The following is a 25,481-nucleotide window of genomic DNA, read 5'->3' as shown; positions in this document are numbered from 1 at the left end:
TTGAATCATTTTTAGGACGTAGGGTCCAATATTATCTTTGAGTTCATACAACTCAGGAAAGATCCCGTGTTAAGGAGAAGATGCAGAAGAATATGACGAATACACAATATATTACTAATGTATTACACTGATTTACGCCACATTTCTTTTTCACCAAACGAAAAAGCTCCTAAAAAAAATGAAAAAACATCAGTTATCTTGTTAAAGATGATATCAGTATCAAGCAACCGGTTAACTGTCAGTAAACTCACATAATCGGAAGAAGAAAAAAAAACAATAGAACAAATTATACCAACAAATAATCATTTTAGCTGCTCAATTAGAACATGCTAGTGACGTTCCAACTTCCATTAATATGTTCATTCAACAGAGAGCCACATTAATAACGTAAATTTCACAGGAAGTGTTTACAAATGAACTTTTGAGCCTTAATTAATTCTCAGGAGAATCAAAGAATGCAATATCCAAACTAAGCTCAATTATTCAAGCCTAAAATGGCGTTATTAAAGGAGAGAAAAGTATCACAAGTAAAAAACTCAAATAAGTTGTCAATCAGTTACCAAGAGAAATGTTTGCGATAAGCTGTTGTGCTTCTAGAACAAGCCTCTGAATCACCTCAGCAGCTGGAAGAATCTCCTTAATAAGCATCACTCCAGCACCAGCATACATTACCATGCTTTCTATGTCCCCAGTTGTGGTCGCATTCGGAACAGTGCCGGCAAGAAGTCGTATTTCTTTCAGCTGTCAAGGAGAATATAAGAGCTTAAAAAATAAGTAGCCGGCCCAACAACAAATGATAACTCGGTCCTATTACACACAAAAGAATGAAGAAAGAGCATAAATTAAAAGCAAGAAAAGAGCTAACAGAAGAAGCAGCTGGTGCATATGAGGTCAGGACTGGAGGGTGTGAGATGTCATGAGCCGGCCTAAGAGCTTAGAATTATCAAGGCAGGTGCAAACCGAAGAGTCATATCAGTCTAATATTTACAAAAATTCAAAAAATCATTCAAATAATTAAGAGAAAATTTCTCAAACATCATCTAAACATATATACAAAATTAATAGTTTGTGGTAACATTTTTTAATAAAAAACTAAAAACAAAATACAATGTTTTCCTAGTACTTATTTTTATTAGCTTTTTACTTGAGTTTTTCTTCTTATAGATATTTGAAGAACATATTAAGTTATACAATAAATTAGTGAATTATTATAGTTATATTGCGCAATAAAAGTTTATACATATACTCTAACATGCATGTTGTTTAAAATTATTAATTCATATTAATAGTTTGTCTTATTAAACTTTTAAACAGTTTTATTTCATTTTAAGAAGTCTTGAGAGCAATATCTACAAATTGTACCAATAAGAAACGCCGTTGCTATTTGCAAGCCCTTTTCTTTTTCATTTTTCTTTCAATCATTGAAACATATGTTAAACTTCTAGTGCAAATAAATATATGAAGCCTTTTAAAACATTAAACATTTATTTAATTTTATCTATATTATCATCACCTAATCCTTACAAACATTAACACATTTAAGATTTAAAGAACTGAATTTATTACAGATAAAAAAATAATTACTTAATTTAAATTTCATCTATATTGTAATCTAATCCTTAGCCACCACCTCTTTTATTTTATCGCCTATAAACATAACAATGATTTTAAATTTATGTTTTAATATTTTATTATTAATTTCTAAATAATTTTTTTGTACTTTCTCCTTATATACTCTTACACAATCTTTATTTTAACTTCATCAGGACCCAAGTTTCTAAAATAATTATTATATCAAGTCAATATTATTAACAATAAATTAACCTTTCATCTGCTTAATTAAATTTAAAAATTTTCAATTTTTAACTGAAATGTTACTTTTGTAAAATATAGTACAATTTACATCTTTATATTTTATTCTTCCAATTAAGAAAAAACATCAAATTGATCTCTCTTTTACTCAATCCCCTTTCCTTTTCCTTTTTAAATCTTCTCCACTCAAATCAAATCCCATGTATTTCTTCAAATTTAAAGTCACCTTCGGCTGGTAAATTTATACAAATTAAATGAATACTAATTAATTGTTTACCTCGAGTCTTTTCTTTCTTCCTCGTTGCATGTTAACGAACCTGATCCTTCTAATCCTGCAATTCTTAAAATGTTTAACATCTGATTTTTTACAATAATTAATAAAAATAATATTAATACTAAATAAACATTAAAACGAAGTAATTACTTATGGAATTAAAATCACAAACTTTAATTCAAATGTTCGGCTCGTCCTAGTCTCCTGGACTCACACTCACTGTTCGGTGAGGTAGATACTCGTCAAGTCCGCACGCTTACTTGCCTAGTACTACTCATTTTTCACACTCGATACTCGGTCCGCGCGTAGTGTCATCAATGTTACCTCCACATAGGTTTTCATCTATCTCAAAATGCACAACTTCTCTTGTACACGTCTCCACTTCGTGCATGTGACTTTGTCTCTCGCACTTGCCCACTCTTGTTCGATATCTCTGCCTCACACGAGACGAGTCTCAAATCTTATTCATCTCGCTTGATTTTGTTGTGGTATATATGAAATTTAAAACGATTGACGACGAAGAAAATAAAATAGCACGAGAAAATTCACACCAAAAGAACACACAGATTTACGTGGTTCGGCAAATTGCCTACATCCACGGAGTTGCAGAGGATTTTTCTAATTGAGGAAATTTACACCAGTTTGATCACAACAACAATTAAGGATCTCTCACTTGCTCTTTCTCTTTACACCAAGATTCACCCAAGAGCAAGAACACCAAAGAAGAAGAAAAATATACAAGAGAAAACCTGTTTCTCTTTTGCCACAAGTCACCGAGAAGAACACCTTCTTCTTCCCAATCATCTTCTTCCTTCTCCTGCTTCAACGCAAATGCTTTCTCTGCCCGTGACTTCTCTCTCTATATATCGCCAAAAAGAATGCTGTGTGATACAATTTATCGCCAACAGGAAGCGGGAACGGTTTCGCAATCGAGCAGGAGCGGGAGGAGTCGCGACCTTTCGCAAAAAAGGAGTAACGGGCAAAGCGACGTGAAGCTTCACGCGCGCGAGAGCAGACAGAGGTGTCGATTCGCGAAAATGGAGGCGGGAGCCGGAGATTGCGATTCGCGATCGCAGGAGTGGAAGAGGGTCGTTCCGAGCTCCACTTCTAACATATCTCCAACTTGGAGGCCGGTACACAAACTACAACATCTCAGAATTGAAACTCCACTTGCGGCGTAGCCCTTTTCTTCAAACAAGAATCCTCCACTGGCGATGTCGCCCTTTTCTTCAAACATGAATCATCCATCTCTACAACTCAAGACCCATGTCTTCAAGTGAGAAGACCAACTGAAGCTGCACACAACTACAGTTTCTCTAGAGTAACACCCTTTGTCAACATATCAGCAGGGTTCTGGCTTCCACAAATTTTCTCAAGCATCAACTGTCCGTCATCCAACAATGATCGTATGAAGTGATACCTGATCTGAATGTGCTTTGTCCTGGACTGAAATGCTGGATTTCTGGCAAGGAATATAGCGCTCTGACGGTCACTGTAGAGAATGTCCTTTTGATCATTCTTGCCCAATTCTTTCAAGAAGCCCTGTAGCCATATCATCTCCTTTGCAGCTTCTGACATTGCTATGCACTCAGCTTCTATAGTAGACAACGAAACTGTCTTCTGCAGATTAGAGCCCCATGATACTGCAGTGCCACCAATAGTGTAAATATAGCCTGTAGTACTTCTAGTATCAATGTCTCCAGCTAGATCAACATCAACATAGCCCCGTACCTCTGAACTCTTTCCTGAGAAACACAAGCAAGTTTCTGCAGAGCCTCTTAGGTACCTCAAGTTCCACTTCACTGCTTCCCAATGTTCCTTTTCAGGATTACTCATGTATCTGCTAACGACTCCCACTGCATAGGCAATATCAGGTATGGTGCAAACCATAGCATACATAAGTGAACTAATAGCTGAAGCATAAGGAACCTTACTCATGTAATCTCGTTCCTCCTATGACTTGGGTGACTGATTCTTGCTAAGTTTCAATTGACTTCCCAAGGGTGTGCCAACTGGTTTGGCCTTATCCATATAAAACCTGCTAAGTACCTTTTTTACATACTCAGCCTGAGAGAGTCTCAACATGCCTCTACTATATATCTGACAATTCTCATACCAAGGATTTGTTTTGCAGCTCCCAAATCCTTCATTGCAAAGTGCTCTGACATCTGCTCCTTCAGATTATTGATCTCCTCAATACTAGCACCTGCAATAAGCATATCATCCACATACAGCAGTAGGATGATATAAGAATTGTCAAAATACCTGACATAGCAACAGTGATATGTCTGACATCTGCTGTACCCTGCACTGTGCATAAAATTATCAAATTTCTTGTACCACTATCTAGGAGCTTGCTTCAGACCATACAAGTTCTTCTGTAATCTGCAAACTGACTCTTCATTTCCTTGTACCACGAACCCTTTTCAGGTTGGTGCATGTAGATAGTACCACGAACCCTTCAGGTTGGTGCATGTAGATATCTTCTTCAAGATCCCCATGAAGAAAAGTTGTCTTCACATCTAACTACTCAAGGAAGAGATTTTCAGAAGCCACTATAGACAGTAACATTCTAATGGTTGTAAGCTTCACTATAGGAGAGAAAATCTCGGAATAATCAATACCGTGCTTCTGCTGAAAACCCTTTACAACAAGTTTAACCTTGTACCTCTTACTGTCATCATGCTCAGTCTTCACCCGGTACACCCACTTGTTGTGTAATGTCTTCTTCCCAGTTGGAAGATCTGCTAACTCCCAAGTCTGATTTTCAAGCAAAGAATTCATCTCCTCCTTCATGGCTAGCTCCCACTTGCTCGAATTTTCATCTTGCAAGATTTCTTCATAACTCTGAGGTTCTCCATCATCTGTCAGCAGAATGTAGTTCAAAGTCGGAGAATAATGCTGTGGAAAACGTCTGACCCTTTTTGACCTGCGAACTACAACTGTAGGGGTAGACTGCTCTGAAACTGACTGTGGAACAATAGGAGTGGATGCCCTGGATCCACTCTCCTCGTCACCTGCATCTCTGTCCAGCATTGTGACCTCTGGTAAATCATCAAACTTTACCAACTCAGATTCCTTCAAAGTAGTTTCAGAAACTGTATTGGACTTGTCCTTGTACATAACATTCTCATTGAAAACCACGTTCCTGCTCCTTATGATCTTCCGACTCTGATCATCCCAGAAACGATATCCAAATGTCTCCTCCATAGCCAATAAAATAACACTTCCTTGACTTAACCTCAAGCTTATTACGAGCATCAGAATTAATGAAAATATAAGAACGACAACCAAAAGTCTTAATGTGAGAAAATTTTTCATTTTTCCCACTCAAGACTTCTTCAGGTAATTCACAGTTTAATGGAACAGATGACCCCCTATTGATCAAATAAACTGCAGTACTAACTGCTTCTGCCCAGAAAGTAGGTGGTGGTCCGGCGTGCAATCTTATGCTTCTAGCCCGCTCATTAATGGTCATGTTCATGCGCTCTGTAACATCATTTTGTTGTGGTGTTCTTGGAGTGGTCTTCTCCATTCTGATTCCCTGAGCTGCACAGTACTCCTTGAACCCACCATCAATGTACTCACCACCATTATCAGACCTCAGACATTTCAGCTTTAAGCATGTCTCTGTCTCAACCATAGCCTTCCAGGTCTTGAACACATTGAATACATCAGATTTATACTTCAAGAAATAAACCCATACCTTTCTACTGTGATCGTCAATGAATGTGATGTAGTAACGAGAGCCTCCAATATATGCTACTGGAGAAGGTCCCCACACATCTGTGTGTACAAGATCCAGCTTTCTTGCCTTTGGCGTTCTGCTGCCTTTCAAAAAACTGACATTCCTCTGTTTCCCCATAATGCAATTCTCGCACATGTTGAAATCAACTGACTTCAGTTCTGGTAGCTTGCCTCTAGACTGAAGTTCCTTCATACCTCTTTGATTGATGTGGTCAAGTCTGCAATGCCACAACTTTGTTGTGCTCTCTGCAACAGTAGTATCAACACTGTTAATTAAACCAGTAGTCATATACAACGTACATGTTTTCTTACCCCTAGCCAGTACCAATGCTCCTTTAGTAACCTTCCAGGTACTATCTGAGAAAACTACTAAATGTCCATATTCATCAAGCTGCCCAACAGAAATGAGGTTCTTCAGTTCAGGAATGTGTCTGACCTTTTGCAGAGTCCACTTGTTTTTATTTGGAAGTGCAATGTCAATATCCCCCATTCCTACCACATTCAGAGCTTCTCCATCTGTCAGATATACTTTTTCAAAGTCACCTGCAACATAATTCTGCATCAATTCCCGATGGAAAGTTGTATAGAACGAAGCTCCTGAATCCAGTATTCAGTCATCAACAAGACTATGAACTGTCAGCAGTAGTGCATCATGTGATTCTTCAGTTACCACATTCACATTCTTTGAAGATTCCTGCAGTTCCTCCTTTTGTGGCCAGTTTTGCCACAATTCCAACAAGTTACTTGTTTACCAGACCTTGACTTCCTCCTACTTCTGTTCTTTGATTTTGATCTTCCCCTGTTTGAGTTTCTGTCAAGTGATCTCCCTCTGGAATCAACATTTAGTGTCGAACTCGAACCTGAGATCTCGCCAGAATCTTTTCTGTGCACCTCCTCAGCCAAAATCAAATCACGAATATCTTCAAATTTCAGTTTAGATTTACCTGCAGAATTATTGACATCCATCCCCATAGCTTCCCAGCTATTTGGAAATGAAGCCAACAAGATCAGTGCACGTATCTCATCATCAAATTCTATTTCCACAGACGATAATTGATTTGTGATGGTATTGAAATCATTCAGAAATCATTCAGGTGTTGTATGTTGTACAACAGAAGTACCTTCCGCCATCTTCAAATTGAATAACTTCTTCATCAGATATACTTTGTTATTCGCCGATGGCTTTTCATACATACCTGACAGGGATGTCCTAAGATTTGCAGTCGTCCTCTCCTTGACGACGTTGTGTGCAACGGACCTCGATAGGGTGAGTCGAATAACCCCCAGAACCTGTCGATCCAACAGATTTCATTCAGTCTCATCCATTCTTTCAGGTCTTTTCCCCAATAACGGAAGATGGAGTTTCTTCCCATAGAGGTAGTCTTCTATCTGCATTCTCCAATAACCAAAATCTGTGTCATCAAATTTCTCGATCCCTGAAATCTTCACTTCGTATGTAGTCATTGGCTCTGATACCAGTTGTTGTGGTATATATGAAATTTAAAATGATTGACGACGAAGAAAATAAAATAGCACGAGAAAATTCACACCAAAAGAACACACAGATTTACGTGATTCGACAAATTGCCTACATCCACGAAGTTGCAGAGGATTTTTCTAATTGAGGAAATTTACACCAGTTTGATCACAACAACAATTAAGGATCTCTCACTTGCTCTTTCTCTTTACACCAAGATTCACCCAAGAGCAAGAACACCAAAGAAGAAGAAAAATATACAAGAGAAAACCTGTTTCTCTTTTGCCACAAGTCACCAAAAAGAACACCTTCTTCTTCCCAATCTTCTTCTTCCTTCTCCTGCTTCAACGCAAATGCTTTCTCTGCCCGTGACTTCTCTCTCTATATATCGCCAAAAAGAAAGTCGTGCGATACCTTTTATCGCCAACAGGAAGCGGGCACGGTTTCGCAATCGAGCAGGAGCGGGAGGAGTCGCGACCTTTCGCGACAAAGGAGTAACGGGCAAAGCGACGCGAAGCTTCACGTGCGCGGGAGCAGACAGAGGTGTCGATTCGCGAAAATGGAGGAGGCGGGAGCGGGAGATTGCGATTCGCGATCGCAGGAGTGGAAGAGGGTCGTACCGGGCTCCACTTCTAACAGATTTGTTCGAGCAACTGCGCTCCGTTTCATTCGCTCACTCTCTCCGACTTAGGATCCACAATTACTCCAACAAATTATAGAAGTTAGCCTAAGAATGGATTGATAATTAATTATTGATCGACTCTAGTAGCCAAACAATGATGCCCATGTGTGGATTGAAGAACTGTGACAACAAAGGATATATCTTCGACATAATAATAGAGATCGATAAATGAAAAAGACGGAGACCACTGAGATGATAAATGCAAGTACTCAAAAATAAAGGGAGGTTCAAAGTAAAATTGACTCTAATACTGTTAGAAAGAAGAGAATTATCAGGAATCATATCTTTATTAAATTTTCTCACTAACACTAGCATATGCGTCCATTTATATTAATTATATATATATATATATATAATAAATGAGAATATCATCAATAATGAAGAAATATAATTATAATAATAATTAGTGTAGATTCTTATCATATATAGTTAGCACATGTGAAAGTTTAGATATAATAAGAATGATTCTTAATCCAATCAAACAATGGCATAATGGTTTTTTTTCCTCAATTAAATATGCTATCTTCACAAATTTTTGTAGTAAAAGTCAGAAAAACCATGAATAGTATAAATTCTTACCTTCAATGCGGTGAGACAATAAAATATATAATTAGCATCATCACATGCAACATGAGACTACATTGACACATCATAATTCAATAGCATGAATAAAGTTCAAGCAAATATATATATAAAGATAAACCCTACGAATAAAAACTCAATACGGCAATTTGACAATGCACTTTTGATTGAAAAGTTGACTCAGCTACCTGTTCATGCAAAAACTAGGGTAAAAGCATGAATAGAATGACCCATTATCCTAAATCTCAGCAAGATCATTGTAGATACTTTTAGGAATCTCTAAATATTATTGCATGTGGATTTACAATTATCAATCATACTTCAAGGCCGTGAAAATTTTAGCTGTGTCATAGGAGCAAACCTTCCCGTGGATTGTAGAATGGCCTATAATTGGCTGGTTCTCCTCATTCTCGTTATCAGGTAGATGCCTACACTCATTGAAAAAAGGTGTCTCTAATACACGGTGAGGCGCATTGGGCCACCTTGAACGTCCAAATACATTAGTGTACTCGGTTTTCTCATACTCAACAAGTTTTTTTTTGTACAAAGTATGAGCAAAGCTTTCAATTGTGGCAACAAACCTGTAAAACAAATTATCATATATGAATAGGACTCATCAATTCAGTATCAGCATACAAATGAGAAGCATAGCAAAGACCTAGTTCCAAGACAAACACCATGAGCTCCAAGGGCAAGTGCTGCAACATAACCACGAGCATCTACTACACCCCCTGCAGCAATGACTTGGATATTCCGATTGGCTGCCAAGTCGGTTATTCTCGGTATAAGTGAAATTAATCCCTCCTGCCAAAAAAGAATTAATTCTCAATAAATAGTTGCAGTGCTTTCAGCACTAACTAGTAGCATGAATGTTCCAAAACGCTAGAATAAGAAATAATCAATATTTAAACTACAAAAAATTGAGAAAAATTAAAATGCTAAAAGGTTCTACAATCTATAAGCTGAATAAGTATCATTCCTGCAGGTTATCAAAGGTATTGCAATATTTGGGAAAAAAGGCAGAAATTTCGGTAAAAATAAAAGACGTAAATAGCAGGGCGTTGATGTGTAAGGATAATTGTAGCCTACTGCTACATCTTTTTGTGGTTGTCAAACTATTGGCAAAAAGCATTCTAGTGTTTACATATAAGGAAAATGAGAGAATTAAAATACTATAGAGGATCAAATTGGTTTTATGTTTATGCCAGCAACTTGCATTTAGAAAAATCTATGGTGTAGATATTTAAAGAAAAAAAAAAACTATTCATGATTTTCTTGATCTTGATGGGCATGTTAAATATTACTGCCAAGGCCCCTAATATCATAAGTGTTAATTTTGCCTCAACATTATTTTAACCCATGGGGTTCCTTGGCCAACAGCTGCTTCACAACATCTAGATACGTTGCTTGGGATCTTGTTAAGCAAGATTAGATAAGACTGGTGTTAATTGGTTGCATACCTTGTATAGTTTTATTGTTTGACTCGTTTTTCTGCAGAATAAACAAATTAAGGAGATCCATATATTTAATCACCCGATTCCAAAGAAATGAGGTATTGCAGCTAAAATTAAAAGCAGTTTTTATAGAATGGCTCTCTTCTTAATTGTATCTCACACAGTGCAAAAAAAAGAACAATTTCACATCCTTTCCCCAAAAGCATTAAGTTGGAGCCCTGTATATTATAAGAGTTTTTTATTTGCTTATCTAAAAATATTTGAACTTACCTTTTTGATAGTTCGTGTATATGGGGCTTTGGGAAGATTGTATCCCTTTGCCCCATTTCTTTGAGCAAATGTGATTTCTTGATAGCTGATCAATTATTCTTTCATTTTTCAGGATGTAGATAACAATCAGACAAATTTTTTTCTTAATATCTCCTTTTTAATTCAGTTTCTTCGGCATTTCCATTGTGTATCCATCAATTATTCTTTCATTTTAATTCAGATGAACAAATTGTTTCTTCTTAAAACTACAATAAGAGCAACTTATTATGGCATATTAATATCAAAGCCTTATGAAAAATTCGATGGAAAAAGGTATAAAATCAAGAAAATTTAATAGGTCATGGTGATATGGTAGAATGCATGGAGAATGACACTATTCTGCATGTCTGGTCGCTATGATGCCTTCGAGCAGTAATCTGTTGGGCGTGGATTTGATTTTACCTATATGTTATCAAGAAGAAAAAAGAAGAATTTTATAGCTCAAACAATTATGGAGTTTGAAGAACCAACCATGATTATACTAGTTAAACATGAACTTATAAAGGGACAATAAAGATGTTTGAGACTATATAAAAGGTGCAATGAGATTGCAAATGAGAAGGCTCTCTTGACAATCTAACCATGACGGTTAAAAGAGACCATGAAGAAACAATAACAAAGAGTTTAGATTATTTGTAAGGTAAGAAATATTTGGATCCCTCATGTTTAGGCAGTGATTTATATCAGTCCACCATTTAAATACACCATACTTCGGTCTTTAGCACATTGTGTGATTTCAATATGGTCCCCTAGCTTGGTTTATGATCATCAAAGAGAACTATTTCTGTTGATAGCATAGATAATTTGTTAATTTAGCTTATTCTGGAATTTTTAATTTAAATTTGAATGAAATTAATGTATTATGACTAAAATACCATGATCCACAAAATTTATCTTATTTTAGGACTGAATCATTTTCCAACAAGGTTGAGCCACTCACACCATCAACATGGGAGGAGAATGGAGGTGGGGGGAGAGATCATACAATTCTTATGATTAGTTCTCTCAGGATTAAATTATTTTCCAATGAGGTTCCACTGGCATTGAAGAACACGAAGAAGAATAGGAGAGGCGGAGTCGATGAGAGGCATCCTTCATCCAGCATCATCCAGTTCAAAACAGCCTTATGTATAGGAAATCATTGAAAGTAACATCATCGGAAATAAACTAGCATTATGAACCAGTAAGAAAGATAATTTCTACATCAAAGGAAAAAGAGAAGGTAAATGGGCACAAAAGAAGTGTAGCATTTATCTTTTTATGCTTAATTGATAGTTATGTTAATAAAAGAATCTATGTGACGTGTGACCAAACATCCAAGATCAAAGTGGATGATATTCAAAATCCTATACCTATGTGTGTGGTCTCAAACCTCAGTGACCTACATGATATTTACCATTCTTTGTATATGACCAAAATTCTCTCTAATTAACTCTATTTGAGACGCATAATTGTTTCACAAGCAAGGCACACATGCTAAATATATTTTGGTGAAATTAGTTACACCATACAAAGATTTAAGAAGTGAAAATATGAAGATTAGCTATAAGGATAAAATTTCAAAAATACTATATTCTTTGTCTCCCTTCTCTGGGTATTCATTTGATACGGATCAAATTTAAAAATACTAGATTTTTTGTCTCCCTTCTCTAGGTATTCCTTTGATTTGATATCATACGGTAGTAATTCAAGTAACTTAAAAATATAAGAATTCAATTAACTTGTCGACAGCCAGCTTATATCTAAACTGTGTCGCTGAGTTTAAAATTGTATGAGATGGTCAACACGCTTATAATTTACCGGTTAGTGGAAAACAATTGCAGAAGGTTCCCTAAACCAGTTATTGAATTTGGATTATAAATGATCCACTTCAACAGGTCTATTACACATAGTAAGAGAGTAAATAATGGTTCAAAAAAATTGATTTAGAAAATGAAGCGGCTATAAACTGAAGGAAAAGAAAAACAATAACAAGATGGGAAGGTAAAATTATTGTTAATAGTTGGTAACCAAAAGGAGCAGTCAGAGTAATTCGGTTAAAATTTCTTCAAAAAATTAAACTAGAATTCAATGATTACTATACAGAGAGACATACAAATTGAAATGCAAATTGTTGGAAGAATGCAACTCTCTTACAGCCAAATAATTAAGCTAGGATCGTAATTATTATTAAGATATCCAGTTAGTCCTTCAAATAAATATATAATTAGATTCTAATTAAACACCTTATATTGCAAATTATTTTTTTCATATTAACCGGGTATAATACCTGGCCAAGAACATGTCCCCCTGCGTCACGACTTTGAACAATAACGGCATCTACACCAGCATCAATAGCTTTGCGTGCATCCTCTACACAGCCAACCTGGATAAACAAAGAGAAAAGGGAAAGTTACCAGACTTTCTAAAGAGAATTGCAAAGTTTATGCCAATAAATTAAGTGGCTTCGAAATTAAAAACTCTGTAAACAAATCTCCAGAGCTAGATAGTTGATCAAATGATTATCAGTAGAAAATGAGAAAAAATATACATGTACTTTATGAAATTGTGCATGGCTAATCAGATGGCCTTTAGAAAGAAAAAGCACGTGACTTCATTACAACAAGAAAATAAATTTGCAAAAAAGAAGCTATATACATGAACATAAAAGAAGAAAAAAGGATATAACTAGACCAGTATAAAAAAAATAACTGAAAGATCGTCAATAAATTTGGGGGAAATACTATAGTTCACAAAGCATAGAGGTGAGAAAGAATGATAAAAAAGACTAGAATAAAGATAATACCACATAAAATCTAGTAAAAAGTTGCAATGTAATTGCCAGTTCACGTTAGCACTCATTATTATTTTTTGATATTTTATATTGTGGATGGATTTATAAAATTATTATTTAATAACTTAATATGAAATGTCAAGTACTTTATTTGAAAATTTCGCTTGTTTATTAGCTTGTTGAAGTACTCATTCAATTAATTTAGCCAATCCGAGAAAGAATATTGAAAATTTTAAACAAATCAAGTATGAATGTAGTTCTCGAAAGATTTAGATCTAAATGATTTCTATCTAAAAGATCGAATATGACATTAGAAGAATAACGTACTATCTCGAAAGATAGAGACATTACCTTAAAATGAATTCAGTCATTGAATAAGAGAAATCTTTGGGTCTACGAAACCAAGAATCTTCTCTTACCTTATAGGTGTAAGATAAGGTTTATTTTGATTCCGATGTCTCGTTCCTACAAGGACAAACCCATGTAGTTAATTACATATTTAAAACCGTAAGCCCTAAAAAAGCCTCTCGATTAATATGATAATTTGAATTGCCAAAGATCGGGTTTTCATAGTTTGAGGGTCCAAATTGGAAAAATTAAGCTTCAAAGAATGTGACTTAAAATTCGATAACATGTCAAAGGCTCGAGATATAGGGATTTGATCACCCAATGGAGAGAATCTATACCCAAAGTAATGTCCGAATGGCCTTGGGAAAGGGGTGACAATGAGTTTGAACTGAGTTTGATTTGAATTGAATTTGAAATAAATTTGAACAGAATTTGAACTAGATTTGAATTGAGTTTTGAAGTCAATTTGAAGTCAAATGATGATATAAAAATACTTGATTTGACTGACGAAGGTGATCGAAAACCCTAAGTTAATGATAGAGTCAGGTATGAATAGATTTCTAGATGTAAAATGAAACCTTAAACTCTATAAGAAATTCTATAGGTGAACGAACATAGACTTCGGGAATAATATCCCCAGTCAATATGCCAATGGCTTTCCTTCATCCCGAGAACATTAATATCTGTCGATTATGACCAGCCTCATAACCAGGAATCTCCCTTAAATGTCGGAGCATGGAGGATTCGTATTTTCGTGGCAATTTGAAATGACTTCGTAGACAATCATGAGTTATTTCATTCTAAGGTATTCCCTCTAGTCTCAGGGGGTAGGTTTTTTGTTTTGCATGTCCGAATCCTTAGCACTAACTACGTACATAAAGTAACCAAGTCTTCTATACTCAGACTAACCTGGGGTCAGTGTGTGGCCCTTGGTTTGGTGTATAGGTTAGCTAGCCTAAAGTTCGTGTCGGATCTACCTAGATTTTGTTCTCGTTCTTTATCTTGGTGTTTTTTAGATATTTCTTTGAATTTAATATTGCATCAATGTCTCATTTGATTACTAGGTTTTGTCAGTTACACTAAGAAATCAGAATTTTTTTTTTGAGATTTGGTTTCTTTCTGAGGTTTGCGGAGAAAACTATCCTTATTATTTTTTTTTAATGTTTTTTTTTTAACTTGGAATAACATGTGGGATAACATGAAATAACATTTAAAATATATGATAACATGTGGAACATGAAATAACATATGAGATAACATGTATTTTTAGCCTTTAATTAGACTTGGGTCAAGGTCAGGCTGAGGTACGTTGATTTTCCAACTTCTGCTAGCTCAAAATTGAGCTAACGTATAATATGGGTTAGCTAATTTGCGTCTAGGTTGGACTTAAGTTGCCTCGAATTAAGTTGAGTTTGATTCAGATTGACTCGGGTTAAACTAGGTCAACTTGGGTTGAGTTGGATTAAGCTGGGTTGACCCAGGTTAACTTAAGTTTGATTGGTTTGACACGAGTTAAGCTGGGTTAACCCGAGTTAAATTGGGTTGACCCGGGTTGGCTTAGGTTTGAGTTGGGTTTAACCCGAGTTAAGCGGGGTTGACTCGAGTTGGGTTATGTTTAGTTTGGGTTTGACCAAAGTTAAGCTGGGTTAACACGAATCATCTTATGTTTAGTTTGGGTTTGACCCGGGTTAAGCTGGGTTGGGTTTAGGTCTGATTAGAGTTATACCTAGATTAAGTAAAGGTTTGACGCGGGTTAAGTTAGGTTAGGTTTATGTCTAATTAGGGTTAAACCTGGATTAAGTTAAGATTAGGTTAGGTTATGATTTGGGTTAGACCAAGATTGGGCCAGGTCTAGGGTTTAGGTTAGGATTTGGGCTAGACTTGGGTTGGCCCAGGTATAGGGTTTAGGTAGATTTAGGATAAGATTTGGGTTAGACCTGGTTGGGTTAGGTCTAGGGTTTGGGTTAGATTTAAGTTTGACTATGTGAGTTAAGGTTAAACCTGGATTGGGTTGGGTCTAGGGTTTGGTTTAGGTTAGGTTTAGGTTTAACTAAGTGAGTTAGCGTTAGGTTGGGTTCAGGTCGACCTGAGTCAAACCCAAACCCAAGCATTATTCAAGGCTAATGAGTTTATTAACATATCCTAAAGCTAACTTGGAATTTAATAAACAAATAAACGGTCAATTAAAAAAAATTAAGCAGGAGACTTACTGGAGGAGGCTTGACTAGAGGAGAAGGAGGCTTGCCGGAGAATTTGCTTCCCTTCTTCTTTCTCTGTTCGGAGTAAATGCCAGAGAGTTTGAGTGATTGAGAGTGTCTTCCCCCTTTAGCAGGATGCCTATTTATAGGCTCCGAAGGCAGTAGCTGAGCACTCTTGAGTCATTTGATTGGGTGGCGGGTTGACGGAAGAGATCCATCGAACAACTAGTGAGCCACGGATCGCCACCGGCGAAACGGTGTGACGATTCGTGGCCTGATCCGCGAACAAAGTTCACGAATCGCTGACATGTGAAGACGGTTTGCCTGGTCGCGACCACGTCGAGGAACCTCTGGGTGTGGTCACCCCAGGGCTGGCGTGACCATACCCCAAAGTATCTCGGCATGACCATGCCAGGACAAAAAAAAAAGGGCAGACTACTTTTTTGAACAATTTTGCTGGGCCGGACCAAGGGGTGATGTCTGTGCAAGTCGTATGTGACCAAACATGAGGTCAACAGTAAGAACATAGCTTGAGCTCTAAACAAACATGAACACCTTATAACATCTAAGTCAAATCCAATCCAGAACATATTTGGGTCAGCTTGGCTTGATTACACCTCGAGATTTATATAATATTATAGGCATGAGAAAAAAGAAATGAAGATACATGAAAGTACTAAATTAATTAGATATCTATAGACTTTGATCAAGTTGAATCTAAGTATTGGGCAACAAAAAAAATAACTTACTGGAAACTGGAGGAATGATAAAAATGAGAATGTTAAGATGAATGTGGAAAAAGAGAAAAAACTAAGAAATTATCATAATAGAGGAATAAAGGGAGTACCATTTATTAAAAATAAGAAAGTCAAAAATATGTACCCATAAAACAAACATATAAAATTGATATTGAAATAATAAAAAACAAAGAGAGACTACCGGTAACATTTATAGAAGTTTTGAGACACACACATACAAAAAGGAAAAAGGTTAACATCCTAAACAACACTCACTATAAATAATATTTTAATTTTGGGACATTTATATACGTACCATGCAATTCCTATGTACTTACATGTCTAACACCTAAACTTCAATTTTTACATTAGCACCCAAATCATTCATGTCAAATCAAAAATACCACAATTTTATCTTTGAAAAAGTGAAATACATCTTTCTATGCATAGGTAAGGTGGCATACATGTAAAAATTGAAATTTAGATGTTAGCTATGTAAAAACATAGAAATTAAGTGGTATGGATGTAAATCTTCCTTTATTTTTTTGATAAATTTATTAAATTTTGGAACTTTTAGAAACTAACAAATAGAACATCAACACATTATTATCAATTAAAGCTTTTAATTACTATGAGACTAGAAAAATTGATCTAAGAAGTTCTCGTTAAAAAGTTGTTGTTCAGAAGCTGATATTTCAAAAGCAGTTGGTTTGTTTGAAAACCACAAGGAGATGAATAATATTTCATTAGAAAAAAACAATAGACCCATAGTGTAGGGGCTCTTTGTTGCCAGAAGCACTTAAGAGAGGCCATCTGAAAGAATCCTTCAGGCACTCATCACAACCCTTTTAAAACCGACCACATGAAGAAAGAGACACATACCAAACCACAAAAAAGGCACAAGCCGCCAAAACCAATTAGTTTTTGACACATAAACGCATAATAATATCAAAATAACAATAAGCACAGTACATATTTGATGAAATAGGCATTAAAAGTCCTTCCAAATGTTGTAAATATTAGAGCATGAAAAATATTTACAAGTACGGTTGACTTTTAATGCAATAGCTGGAGAATGTCATAGCTCAACCGACAACTCGGCAAAAAGAGAAAGAGCAGCAGAAATCATAATATATCAGTAAATCTGAAATAACAATGAAGCCATTTGCATAAAGAGCCCAAAATTTCCAAACAAAACAGTGGCCTCAAATTCGAAATAACAAGATAAGTAGAAATCTAAAGCAATCAATTGAAAATCGATAACAGCAAGGAAATTAGTTCTAAAGCATTGCCAATCTTTCTTAAAAATCCATATCTTTTTCATAAATCAATACCTATTTCATAAACCAATGTTTTTTTTTTTCATAAATCAACTGTGACATATAAAAGCATTCTAAAAGCAGCTGTTAGCAGCTTCATAAAACCAATGACTTTACTTGAAACCAGAAATTGAAGCAGAAAATTAAATGACACCGCTTGAGTATAACAGCGGCACTCGAGTATAGCAGCAATATTGGATTAAAGCAGATTTGGTACTTACTAATTTCAGTAATCGTAAAATGAATCGAGGAATCGAAGTAAAACATTTTCCAAAAAATTAATATCAGTTAAGGGTGTTGCCATCAACTAAAAAATTTTCATTTATATTGAAGCCATCCATATCACCACTAGTTGTTGAAATATACCGGAGATATCAAAAAATTATTGTTAGCAATAGCAGGTAAGTACTAAAGGAACTATAACAACAATCATAACAGTGGCCATTTGAAGTGCAAAATTTTAATTATGAGACTGGTTTTGATGGAAGTGGAAATGTGTGCACACGAGATCGGGTGGCAAATTTAAAGATCCGACTATCATGAGCGCTTCCCTCCCATCTAGTCATGGCGAAAGTGAAGCACATGTTGAAGTTACATGTGTCATTTTATTTTGCGTTGGTGAATCACACTGTCCAATGTACGCAATCTTATCAGCATTTGACACACGTGCATCAACATGTGTTTCATCAATGACATAAATGCAATCTTGCATCACATCTATATTAGCTTATATTCCACTATTTGCATGTTTCTGTAAGATAAGTATTCACGAAACACACCTTAAAGTATGACATATACCGATGATCGCATGATATTTGTATTGGAATAGTTTGGAAAGTTGGATCTTAAGGTTTGATGATATTGGAAGACATGTGTATCAAAGAATTAAAACTAATTGTGAAGTATCTACTGATAGTTTCATATGAGTGTTGAAATCTTTCACAACCTACTCTTATGAACTAGTTATGCGACGGGATACATATGTTATTGTTAATATCTCCTGTGAAGTCGTCCTTGTGAGTCATTGAGACAGTTAGTACTTCGGAGCTCACTCAAAAGATCAGTGAAGACTAGTTGATTCATGCAAAACATGTTATGGAATCTCGTAGGATGACCCTTTAACATCTCACCTATCCATTTGTCCCCAGTAAAATTTGAGGTCATGCACGGAGTATTGAGTCATATTTTTCAAACAGCAGGCAGATAGTTGTTGCAATAATCTGTATGCAACGTTTTTTTGTGTTCTCTATTTGTAGCATCCATTACTGCAAAAAAAAATTCGGATATTTGCAATCACTATCGATGTCGTTTTATAACAACAAAAAAAAAAATTCAGTAAAACATATCTAGAGGAGAACTTATTATTGTAAGCAAAAGTACAAAACCACAACACAATACAATTGATATCATCACAATAGAAAGCACCACTAACGCAAGTATTAATTGTCTGATCATAAAACAAAGAAGGTTCACACAAACACAATCTCAAATTGATAATACAATAGTCACGAGAGTAGACAATCTACAAATACAAAAAAGATTAAGCATATGCCATAGGGAAAACATTTAAATAATAGGGATTAGTTGTCGTGATTTTTTATAAAAGAATGGCAGGTAATCAACTCTCCTCTCAAGGCCATAGATATGAAAAATTCTCTCTTCACTGGATCTTCAAGAAGTTTCATTGAATTAAGATAAAATTGCACATCTTCATAAACTTCTGCAGTTTGCTCTAAAGATCTTTATCACATTAGGAATGGATGAAGAAGGTTTTATGGTGTTAGCTTCAGATGATAAGTTTGTGTAATTGATAACTGATTTCGATATTTGACTCCTAAGAAAATGAGGACCAATTTTCTTTGTACGAACTGCCCTTGCTTTTAAAGAGGGTAGTCCTTGCATGACTAGATTCATTGTGTTCATTTATCTCATGTGATGCTCTTTGAATCAGGTTCATTTTGACTCTCTCTAGGTTCATGAGAGTCTTGAGGAGTCCAGGAATGTCTACCAGTCACAACAACTTCATTGAACATTAGATCAAAATTCTTCTCTAATTAAGACTCGACTCCACCAAATTTGAATTTTTTAGCATTTGGCACAGCCTGTCGTTAACAAAAACGAATGTAAAAATCATTGATAATACTTCTCATGTAACTTAACTGAACAATTGCATATAATAAAATTTTAAATTTACCCGTAGCTTCTCCGTCCACCATTCTGCAGATGCATCTATGGTGTTTTTAACTAGATCCCAACCAAGTCCAGTGGATCCTCTTTCGAGTTCTTTCTAACTTTTTTAATCTTTTTTTAATTGATCTCATTTGTTCTTCAATTGAGTTTTGTCATACAATGTCATCGTTCTCTCTTGAAATTTTTTCGTGATGTTTTATCAATTTTCTTTGTTGAAACGTGTTGTAGGTCTATTTCCTAACTCAATCTCTCACAAGAAAATGTCACAAAAAATCATTTTTATTTCTTTCTCTCATATAGTTGATCATGTGCTATCTCACGTATCACCCATTTTTTATTGTATCTACCACCTTAAGATATGATTTAAAATGTTATATTGATCATAAAAGATTGGAAGATATTGACCATAAAACCTTAAGACACAAAAACATTACTTCTTTCATCAATATGCAATATAAATTCACATATCTACATACATACCACGCAAGTCCTATCAATTCACATATGCAACATAAATTCCCAAAGACAACTAGTGGATATTGCAAGTGTGAAGCATTAAAGTGAAAGGAGATGACAAGACTCTAATTTAAGGAACACCGCCAGTGACTTTAGGTGAAATCCACCTTTTATACATAGCTTTGTCGCACCAAACTATTTAACCGCGTAAATATGGAACTTTAGGAGAAGCGAAAGGGTTATATATATTTAAAGGAATTGTGTATTTTAAACGCCAATTCCCCACAAACTCACTTCAAATAAAATAGCAATGGCTGAAGCTTGTATATACAAAATCCTCTCGCATACAACTAAAATAAAAGAGATGCCCACAATCATACCATACAAATCGAGCAGAAAAATGTTTACATCATCTGTTCTACCAATTTATCCAAAAATCAAGGGGTATTTACATGCGTGCAAGCCAATTCCCTTTGGTTGGCGTATCTAACATCCAAACTCTCTTATCCAAACTCTCTTTTTTTTTCCAAAAAAACCATTATACCACCCAAATCTTTCATACCACAGGAAAATAACATCATCGACCTTTAAACAGAGAAATAAACCAATTCTAGTATGGGTAGGGTCTCCATTCAAAACAACAGAAGTTTTTTGTGTTATGGATGTAAACACGTTCGAATTGATTGGTATGTGTACAAATCTTCCTAAAAAATCAAATTAACTTGCTTTTATTCCATAAATAAGCAAAATTTGTAGAGGAACCTTCTGCATATGCCCAAACTCCTTGTAAAGAAAAACTAATTTTTTCCATCATCTCAACTTCAACGGTGAAATAGAACAGTAATATCTTTCCCCTCAACCAAAAAGTATTTATTTCAGGAAGAATGTAGGAGAAAAGTAATAGCAAAAAATTGTAGGAGAAGAAAAAGGGTTTAGTAGAAGAATATAGAAAAGGGGACTTGCGATTCCCACTTTCAAGTATGTTCACTTTTGCAATGATCATATCTGCGGCGAAACGGAGACGGTAATCGTCGAAGTGAGGCAAGGCTAGCGGGCAGGCCTCCTCGAGTGGCTCGGGCACAATGGAGTGAGGCAAAGAATCGAGGGTATTCGCATAATTGTTTATTTGTGAACCATGAAACGCACCCGCGGACTGCGGTCATGAATATACAGTAAATCGAAACGTGGTCGCGATCACGAGACGAAAAACAAGCGAAAAAAACACCTATAAAACGGCATTTTTAGCAAAAACTGGTTTCAAAAGCCCAAACAAACGGGGCCTTAATTCCATTAATTGTCATTTTTTATCTTAGATTGAAGCCAAGAGCCCTTAATATTGATGGAGCCAAGTGAAGTGAATTTTGAGGGCTTGGCTTCATGTTAGGTGGCATAATAATTCAATGGCAAGTAAGAGTCTTTCACTCAAACATAATTTGAAGCTTACATGATTATATTCTCATTGTAGAATCCAATTTTATATCAAATGGACAATGTATTCTTATTGATTAACTTTGCTCCTTGTTTATATTAATTCATGCTATATGATTGGCCTCTTATAATATTACTAGTTATTGTTTCCTTTAAACTATCATAATATATTATGATTTCATATATCATCATCTGATTTATCTATAAAATGCATACAAAAATTTGTATTTGAACTGATTCAAATTTATCAAAAGAGGTTTAAGGTTGATATTATAATCAGTTTTGGTTCAAAAACATCTGTTAAATATTTTGAAATCTAACAGAGCAAACTGCAAACAAAGTTGCTATATATTACCATGTTCTTGACAACGGTTATACATGTCGTGTGATGGGATGGAAATTTTCACAAGTCAGCACCCATTTTTTAGCTCGAGTTCTAACAGATAAATCCCTTTCCATTCTTATGCTGCGAGAACCAATGACATCACGTGAGCTTCAGCTGACAATGTATTAACAGCATCTAGGCATAATTATTATGCAGAAACTGGTAAATTTGTGTATTTGGTTTTGGTTGATTACTAATTATACCATATATTTATTTATTAGATATGATTTACACTTTCTTTTTGGAATTTTTTTTCCTTCGTCAAACTCAATCATTGAAACATGTGATTATCATAATCTTAGCATTCCACTTGCTTGCTTTTATCAATCGATGTTATCAAGGCAAGCATATGTCAATTATTATATTTTAATCATTATGTTATGGATATGATGTGAAGCGTCCTCCTCTATTTTTAAAGGTTTTCTATTTTTTTGTAGCCATTTGTATACCTAGGGTTCTTCATTCGGGTTATTTAAGGGAAATTTTATATCAGTTTTTATAATTACAAATAGGATCTAAGGAAAGTTGAAAAAACAGGTATTATTTGAGAAAAAATAACTTATTAAACGTGTTATTCCTACTTCTAAGATTCAATCCCAAGATAAAATTATAGACTTGAACTTCATGACAAAGTTATCAACTTGTACAAGTGAGGATTCTTTTTTTTTCTGTTGTTGTTGTTTTGTTGTTCTTGTTGAACTGTTTTCCTTCTTCTACTACATTCCTCTATATTTATTAGTTAAAGAGTGTAATTAATTTTAATAAAATTAAATACATTTTGATTTCCGACAAGTGCATGAATTTTAAAGTATTTTATGGCTTACCTAGAACTAAATTTCTAGTCATTCTTACTAATAAAATAAGCAGGCCATTGAGTTTTTCTTTTATATTTCCCATATTTTTTATTTGCAAGCAGATTGCAAATAATTATACAAGATTTAGAGTTCGTGTCTTATAAATTTTGCATATTTGCATCAATGCTATGTGAATTTTTGCATATCCAAATTAAAAACTCTAGACCGTAAGACATCCAATGATGATTTATTCCACCTATTGTTAGAGAGATCATTATTTTTAATCTATGCTTAGTCTGAGCCCAGCAAATTGGTGACAGATACCAATATAAAAACGAACTGCTCCAGAGTTAAAATGATAGAAATAGATTCTTCAAAAAAAAAAAACACTCACTTGGTGAATGACCTTGACCCCTGCATTATGAGCCTCAGAAACAAGTTCCCTAGGGTACTCACCCCAAGACACCACCAACACGGCAACCTTCTCCTCTAATATAACCTTGATATTTTCCATGTGGGGGAATGCCAGAACGACACCTATTCCAAATGGTCTGTCTGTCAATGTTCTTGTTTTACGAATCAGATCCCTAACATAATCGGGCGCCTCCTGCAGTAGAGGTTTAAAATATCAGGCGTATGCAAATGAAATCAGCAGATAATTTATGAATCACCAAAGGCAATCACGGCAAATGTAAATCAATCTAAAAAAACAATCACGAAATCAAATTCAGAGAAGAAAGACAAAAATCAGACCAAGAAGCATACGGCTACTGATCAATTCAAAAGAAATCGTATTGGTTCACTGCCTTTCATTCAAGAAGGGATCCATCATTCAGACACTTTTCAAACTAAAATACCAGAGAAAGAAAGTTTTTAGTGTTACCCAGTCGGGAACTCGAAGAGTACCAATGGCGCCAGCGTTGGCTACGGAAGAAACGAGTTCGGGGCCCGAAATGTCGGGGCCAAGAGGGCCCTGGATGATTCCATACTCGAATCCTAGAATCCCTCTCCAACCCATTGCCGGACTGAGCTGAGGATGGACAGCGAACCGTTCGATCGATGAAGGTTAATAGTGATAGGGTAGCTTGCCGGCAGCGGTTGCACGTAACTGCCGACGTCATGGACATGGCGGCGCCGCCCTTTTTTCACGTTTTCCGGTGGGGTCGTGGATAGCTGAAGTGATTTTTGTCTGGTATCGGACAGGTGCATGCAGAGCGATTATCCGACTGTATTTTTTTTATTAAAAATGAGAATAAAGCCTAATTTTTTAAAAGAGAAGATGCAAACAGTATATATATATATAGCAAATTAGAAAATTTGTTCATACTCCTCACTCTAGATTCTCGAGCAACTTGAGGCATATGAAGCTTACCTCTAGCCTTGCTTTATTAATCCTACAAATCATATATCTATTATTTTTATTTTTCATAATTTACTTGCAACAATTCTCATTAATTTATTGCATATTTAAATACATAGAAGTTTCAACATTATATTATTTCATGTTTTGTGCAAAAAAAAAAAGGTTAAATCTCAAGTTCTGCAACTAATATGTCATATTGAATTAAGGAAATCATAAAAAGATTGGTTAGTGATCATAATTAATAGCAATGGAAGATAGAAGGAGATACATGATTATTGAATGGGAAATAATAACACAACTTTACTTCATATTAGGTGAAAAGCCAAAATGTATGTAGGGATGGACATTATATATAGGTAAGAACTAGAGGCAATATTCTCTGCATTAGTTTGCTATGATACTATACCCATATACTTGTAATGATGAGAGAAGGTGGTGGTCCTACCGATCAAAGGCAATAAGAAGAATTACCCATATAACCGAATAAATGATGCTCATATTACAACACCATGCAAGCTAACGGGTCTCACTGATGAACTGAAGCTTGGAGTGAAGGTGTTGGAAACATTGTTTAAGCAGTGATTTGGTGAAGTTATATGTTGTTGATCCTAGATATGTATATAATATAGTTGAAGATGACCTGACTGGATGTGTTCACAAATGAAGTTATAATCGGTTATGATATGCTTCATACAAGCATGTAAATCGGGTTGTTGGCAATAGCCATAGCCGACATGTTGTCACATAAGAGAGGTGCTAGTTGTTCCAGTTGAATGTCGATTTCATCAAGTAAACAACAAAGCTGAATAAGGTTTGTAGTAGCAGCAGCCAAGACCTGGTAGCTTGGTGGAGGAGTGAGCGATTGTGAATTGTTTCTTAAATGTCTACGAGATTATTGTTTCACCCAATAAGGTACAAAAAACAGTTACGAAATTTTGGTCTGATGAATTGTCAGCCCAATCAACATCGGAGTAAGTTTGGAGTGTGGGAGGGGAACGTGAAATTTTGAGTGTGAATCCAATTGAGCCTTTTAAGAAGCGTAATAAGCTCTTGAGAATGTGATAGTGAGAGACCAGCCGTTCATGATACGTTGGCAAAGATAATTGATGGCAAATGCAATATTTGGTTTTATGATTGTAAGGTATTGAAGGGC

The 25,481-nt window shown here is 35.4% G+C and overlaps 1 protein-coding gene across 1 annotated transcript; it reads right to left on the bottom strand.

The window, feature by feature from the left end:
* Window positions 1–299: 299 nt before the first annotated feature.
* On the bottom strand, window positions 300–24,108 carry LOC110021628 (nitronate monooxygenase). The gene is made up of 6 exons (XM_020720192.1): window positions 23,849–24,108; window positions 23,360–23,572; window positions 12,607–12,702; window positions 9,233–9,378; window positions 8,936–9,155; window positions 300–741 (listed from the first exon to the last, which is right to left on the bottom strand). The coding sequence occupies exons 1-6, from the start codon at window positions 23,981–23,983 to the stop codon at window positions 553–555; spliced, it is 999 nt and encodes a 332-aa protein (XP_020575851.1). The 5' UTR covers window positions 23,984–24,108; the 3' UTR covers window positions 300–552.
* Window positions 24,109–25,481: the final 1,373 nt, after the last annotated feature.

This window comes from Phalaenopsis equestris, unplaced genomic scaffold (assembly GCF_001263595.1).
Source record: "Phalaenopsis equestris unplaced genomic scaffold, ASM126359v1 Scaffold000136, whole genome shotgun sequence".
In the NCBI taxonomy this organism is placed as follows: domain Eukaryota; kingdom Viridiplantae; phylum Streptophyta; class Magnoliopsida; order Asparagales; family Orchidaceae; genus Phalaenopsis; species Phalaenopsis equestris.
This window is presented reverse-complemented; position numbering and strand designations above follow the sequence as displayed.

Bases quoted from the DNA above. Each gene is read 5' to 3' on its own strand.
- LOC110021628 (XM_020720192.1), bottom strand. From the start codon at position 23,983: ATGGGTTGGAGAGGGATTCTAGGATTCGAGTATGGAATCATCCAGGGC. The intron at 23,573-23,848 runs GTAACACTAAAA...CCTCTACTGCAG, and splicing joins CTCTTCGAGTTCCCGACTGG to GAGGCGCCCGATTATGTTAG. The intron at 12,703-23,359 runs GTGAGTGTTTTT...TTGTTTATCCAG, and splicing joins GGGTCAAGGTCATTCACCAA to GTTGGCTGTGTAGAGGATGC.